General features: G+C 34.2%; 1 protein-coding gene across 1 annotated transcript; it reads left to right on the forward strand.

Moving 5' to 3' along the window:
* The first annotated feature begins 4,049 nt into the window (after positions 1–4,049).
* On the forward strand, positions 4,050–5,591 carry LOC119616511 (intraflagellar transport protein 81 homolog). The gene is made up of 5 exons (XM_037972906.1): positions 4,050–4,187; positions 4,244–4,549; positions 4,783–4,928; positions 5,032–5,313; positions 5,379–5,591. Exons 1-5 carry the CDS (start codon positions 4,139–4,141, stop codon positions 5,487–5,489), a joined length of 894 nt encoding a protein of 297 aa, XP_037828834.1. The 5' UTR covers positions 4,050–4,138; the 3' UTR covers positions 5,490–5,591.
* The last annotated feature ends 409 nt before the right edge of the window (positions 5,592–6,000 follow it).

Below are 6,000 nucleotides of genomic sequence, written 5' to 3' on the forward strand. Positions count from 1 at the left end.
ATACATACATATAATATTTAGTAATCTAAATAAATAAATAAACTGATTTTAATAAAAAACAAAAAAACATTTTTAAAAAATAAGCAAACAAATAATACAATTCTATATCAACCTGATTTATAACGATATGATATAATGTCTCTGAATCAATCGTCTGTAAATTTATTTTATTTGTTTTGTCCAAAATTATTCGAAAACAACAACAACATCAACAAAAGATAAATCAATTTTAAAAATGAAGATTATAAATAAAATGTATAAGAAATTTTAAATTTTTTTAAATGAAGAGAGAATTTAAATTTTACACAATATGAATATTTTGTAATTAGTTGAAAATTATGCCTTAATTAAAACTAATTTATATAAATTATTAAAATGAAAATAAATAAATAAATTATTTTAAGCAAAATATTAGCCAAAAATTAATGGTTGTTTTATTTGTTATTTATAAATGGTTTATAGGATCGACTTGTATACTTGCTATGGTCCATGTTGCAACATATAACGACCTTGACGCCTTTTACCTTGGCGAACCTGACTATGGTTTTCGAGAAGTCAGAGAGTATCCTCGTAATACCCGATGCCTGGAAAAAGGGTAGAGTCATTCCCATTTTAAATCCTGGGAAAGACGCTATGAAGAATTCAGGTGGCAATTTTTGTACATGGCTGAGCCGGTCCATGTACAAGCACTTTGCTGAAGAACTCGAGCTATCTAATCTCTTGCCATAGTAGCCCCGTTGTAAAATGACAGGCCGCATGGGATCAATCCCAATGCAAACCCCGACAAGGAAGAAGCAATCACTGGTCTAAATTCAATAGATGGGGCGACAAACCCCAACATCAGGTGAAATCAATCTTCCAGTATACCGGAAGGTGACCACCCTTATGATGTCATGCAAGATTGCATTATTTAAAATGCAATCCCCATCAACTAATGACCCTGATAAATCATAATCCCTCTGTATGTCAGATAATGTGACAAAGGATGTAAAAATTTCCAAAGTCAATTTGTACCCAATAATTGCCCCGACAAGTTGAGGGAACTTACCTCAACCATAAGTCGCGTAGCATGAAACAATATGAATCCTGTTGAGATAGTAACAGCACCGAGAACTTCCCTGAAGTAAAAGGCCTACTAAATCAGTACTAGTCTCCTGTCGGGCAGAGGAGTCTTTCCCGATCGTTCACTAATTACATCTGTTCAATTCTCAGACCATAAAGAAATGGTTATCTGCGCGTGAAGAAAAAATCTTGTGGGTCACATTTGATAGCCTCTTTAATTCCACTACGTACTTGGAAGTCGCCCACCGCCCATAGCAGACACGGAAGGAAACCTGCTGCGGAAAACAAGAGTAGTTCTGGCACAACTAAGATCGGAATGGAGCAACAGGCTCAATGCTTACCGTGCCGTCCCCAACGAATGTCTTGCATGTGGTCAGGGTCCTCATGACACCCACCACATATTCAACTGCCCAGCCAACCCTACTTCACTCCGTTGAATGGATTTATGGACGCATCCAGTTGAGGTAGGCCTATTTTTAGGCCGGGACATTGATGTAGAACCCCCCAACTAGTTTATTGTATAGTTTTAGCTGTTACAACAGCAACAACGTCTTTTACCAATTTAGCATCATATAATTCAGCAACTATTTAGTGTCCGAAGGATCAACTCCTGCCAAAGCTGCCATATGTCGTTAATAATTTTATCTTCAGGATAACTGTAGTCTATTCTAAGAAAGTATATTTAAATCAGATACTGATTCCAAATGTCGCTTATCCTCAAACTCCTGCGTTTTCACATAACTACCCATAATCCTCGAATGGGAAAAGCAGGCTGTGCACCAAGAGCTTCTCCTTTTAGTTAAAGACCTAATATACCGACGAGAGCTCTTGTAACCCTCAATCTCATTTCGTTCTTTTCTCTATTTTTACATTAAAGGTCTCATTAGCTTGGGAGATTTCCTCAAAGATTTGATCCGGTTTAGTGATCAGACTTATTGTTTGAGTGTAAATTGGGCTCCGTAGTTTAAATTAAAATTTAAATGTGTTGTTTCTAGATAACGTGTGAGTAGTTTGAGTTAAAATTTTACTTGTATTTTGTTTTTGTTACAATAACAAAATACAAGTAAAATTTGTGCTCAAACTACTCGCTCGTTATCTAGAAACAACACAAAAGTTTTAAAAATGAAAATACATTAGTCAAAGAAACTCTAGACACATTGTGTTCTAGGAATATGCCACACAAAATGTCTCATGCTGTTAAAACCATATATTGTCCAAGATCGTAGCGGTGTGATCCCAAAAATAATTCGATGTCAGATATTGGCACCGTGTTCATCAGAAGATAAACTTGATCGATGAAGCGGTGCTCCGAACAATTTACCTATTTGAATACATTTATGCCTTGTTTTCAGACTGATCAGGCGCAAATTTAGGTAAGTGATAGAACTACCGGGCTAAATCTATCGAATCTATCGATCCTAAGCGTCGCGACAGAACATGAAATTCGATAAAAAAAAATTTAATAATTCCATAATTATGGTGAATATCTTAACGTTTTAAGCTGTGAAAGTATTGCGAAGCTAACTAAACCCCTATTCGAGAACTTTTAACAATGGTTTAGCTTATTTGCCAAGCCCTCGGAAGACCCTCGTACGTATGCGTTCTCATCAGAAAATTACTTTAACGCTCATCAGTTAAAACAGTTTCTGAATCGATTGTGGTATGCTTGCAAAGTACAAACCGCAATATTCAAGATATTTTGATGAAATTTTGACCAAAAGTGTTAGGACTGAACCTATTTGAAATCGGTCCATTATTTCACCTATCCCCCATGCAAACGGATCATTCAATTTGCGCTTTTTAGCGTAATATCTCTTCTGACATCTGCTCAACTAAATTTTATATAAACCAAATAATACTGCCGGTCCATATTTGACGTATAAAGCCTATTTTTGGTTAGGTTACGTTGATAGGAGGATGTATAGTACATCAATTCCGAAGAAATACACCTAGGTCACTATCGGGCTTGTTGTGCTCTCCTTTTTACGAAAAAAAAAATAAAAATAAATAATTTGCTCACTGAGTATATTATTTTTCAATGTTCAGAAACTCAGTTTCCTGGACGTAATTCCCAAGAATTTTCCAATCAGAAATAACATCTCTTCCAAGATACATACTTGGATCTAACTTTGACGAATGTCTGACAGTGGCAAAGAAAGTGCTCCAGAGTTTCACTGTCCTATCCACATGCTCTACATTCGTTTGAATCCGCACGGCTAATTTTGTATAGATGTGCTCTTAATCCTGTGTATACACTCAGAATACGTACCATCATACTAACTTCAGACTTGCTCATTTTGAGGAGATTTCTCGTCTTGTTCTCATCAGGGTCACCCCAAAGGATCACTGTGGTTCTACCCACCGTTTCATTATTCCAAGACGTCTTATGGGATTCTCTCATCCATATTTTTAATTCAACTTTTGCTGCGTCGAATGGTTTTGCGTTTGTCAGGTTAACTACCTCGAGCTCCAATCCCTTTAAACCTATTGCATTCGCCCTTTCGTTGTCGACTACTCCCGAATGGCCTGGTACCCATATGATGTAAAACTTACCTCTGGGAGAGCATTCAGTTAAAGCCTCAAGGTAAAGATGTCGAAGTGCTTGAACACCTGTCTTGACGGCCTTATTTTATTCGATGATCGACTCCACTTTTCTACATGTTTTTATTGGTTTTGCAATAAAATGGGTATTTATTTCTTGTGGACTTAGCTTAAAATTGGGTACGATTTTCTGGCAACACTGTTAACTACACTGTATTTCTTATAAATTTCTTATTCACCACACCAACATGGTTTGGATATTTGCTAAATAAAATGCAGTGGTGAGAAAGAACTCACTACACCTGTGATTCATTTTGAGTTGTTTTCGCATACAATACAAATTTTGTTTACCCTCAAATTCTTATCAAAATAACAAATTGATAATACTCCACAATATGAGTTTATAGGTTCATTATTATTTGATAAATACAAATTTAACTATTTGCCAATCGATACCACTATTGAACACATTCATTTAAAAACAATAATATTTAGAAAGAAACCCAGATTTATAGTAATCTAGACAGAAAAAATCATGAACAGAACATCAAACACGGACTTTCTAAAGGCTCAGTTGGATGCAGGTATGGAAAACTTGAATTTACAAAGATATTATTCTGTTGTTATTTTTCTTATTTAGCAAATGCCCAAAATGTTCGTTTGAGTCAAGAGAATGCTTCATTGCGTAAACAGTTGCAAAGTTTAACCGAAGAGGAACATACCAATTCTTCGGTACACATTGAGGCCAAATTGAAAGCATTCAGATTTGAGGAGGAACGTGATCGTATGTATGAGAAATTGGAGAAGATAAAGCGTAAATATAATCAACTGCATGAAGCTTATTTGCAAAAGGTTAAACGTTGTAAAGCTTATGAAGATGTCTTCAATCGTCAGAAGACTCTTAATGGTCTGGTCATGAAATCATCTATAGATCAAAGACAAAAAGGTAAAATATAGAATTTTGTTTATCAATAACCTCTATTTATCATAATATTTTGTAGTAAACAACAAATTTGTATTTAATCTATTGCAAATATTTGTTGTTGATAGATTGACAACTAATAACTGTATTGCAAAATAGATTTATTTTGACAACATAAGATTTTATTTTGACAAATAATCCCGGTTCATTTCTTTAAAACATATTTATCTAATAACTTTTAACAACTTTCCCTTTAGAACAAGAACTTGCCCTAGAAAGACATAACTCTAAAAACAACGAGAAACATACTATTGACAGTTTAGAGGCCCAGGTGGCAAAATTGCAAACAGCCTTGGATGAGGCATACGATATAATCGATGAACTTGAATTTGAATTGGAAAGTGTAAGTTGTGGAAACCACAAAAAGACTTATTTATTCAAAGACAACAACTGCAAGTTTATGATATGTTTTGCTCTGCTTTATGTCGATATTTTTGTTCATAAAGGTGGATTTTCTTGAAGTGGAAAATCAACGTTTGCGAAGCGAGTTGGAGTCATACAAAAAAGATAAACAGAAACTGAGAAGAGTCATTAACAGTAACCATCCCATGGAATATATACAAACAGAAGAAAGAGAAACAGTAAAAGACAACTATGACGAAGCGGCCGAATTAAGACAAAGTGAGGCCGCCACATACAATACCGATTCAAATGCCTCGTCTTTAGCTGACTCCATAGTTGGTGATATGGATCCAGCAACAATAGAAAGAGCAGCTTTAACAGAAAGTGTAAGTAACTATTTAAAAAATAATAATAATTTTGAATATTTTTTTTTATCTATTACTTATTTCAGTTAATGGAAACCGCTGAAAGAGAAGGCAATATTTTAAGACGTGAACTTTTACGATCCCGTCTGCGTAAGGCTTTTCGTCCTGCCATTAGGCCAACAAGTAGTGATGCATAGTGTTCAGGCCGTAGTCTAAAACTAACTTAATATAAGTTCATACATTCAGTTATATTTAAATGTTTCCCAGTCTTAAAAATAAAAACCAATTAAGAAAAGTTTGCAAAAAAAAAAAAATTAAAAGAAAAAGTTGAGAAATGTGTATTTTTAATTTTTGTATGATCAACAAGTTATTGGTAAATTTGGTTTAATGACCGTATATACACATTCAGCATTTAATATTTATGCCAATAAGCCTGATTTTTTGTTGTCAATTTTTATGGGTAACTAGGTTTAAAATGAAATTAAGTTCTTATGTTCTAATTAAAAGTGTATTTCTTTTGTATGCAGAAAAATAATATGTAATAGTATTGAACCTGTAGTTATACATATATGTATGAAAGTTTATAGTATAGGGCAAAAAAAGTTCAGTTATGCCAAAATCATCAAATTTTAAGTATTTTTTAGAAATTGGCCCTATACATACGATTAGTACGATCAGGATATCATTATGACCATTCTTGCTTTCACC

The sequence above is a fragment of the Lucilia sericata genome, unplaced genomic scaffold (assembly GCF_015586225.1).
Source record: "Lucilia sericata isolate MDLA Ls3-8-SP2 unplaced genomic scaffold, ASM1558622v1 Contig000077F_arrow, whole genome shotgun sequence".
NCBI lineage: Eukaryota > Metazoa > Arthropoda > Insecta > Diptera > Calliphoridae > Lucilia > Lucilia sericata.

Coding starts and splice junctions, on each gene's coding strand:
- LOC119616511 (XM_037972906.1), top strand. CDS start 4,139: ATGAACAGAACATCAAACACGGACTTTCTAAAGGCTCAGTTGGATGCA. Junction 4,550..4,782: donor TATAGATCAAAGACAAAAAG/GTAAAATATAGA, acceptor CTTTCCCTTTAG/AACAAGAACTTGCCCTAGAA. Junction 5,314..5,378: donor GAGCAGCTTTAACAGAAAGT/GTAAGTAACTAT, acceptor TACTTATTTCAG/TTAATGGAAACCGCTGAAAG.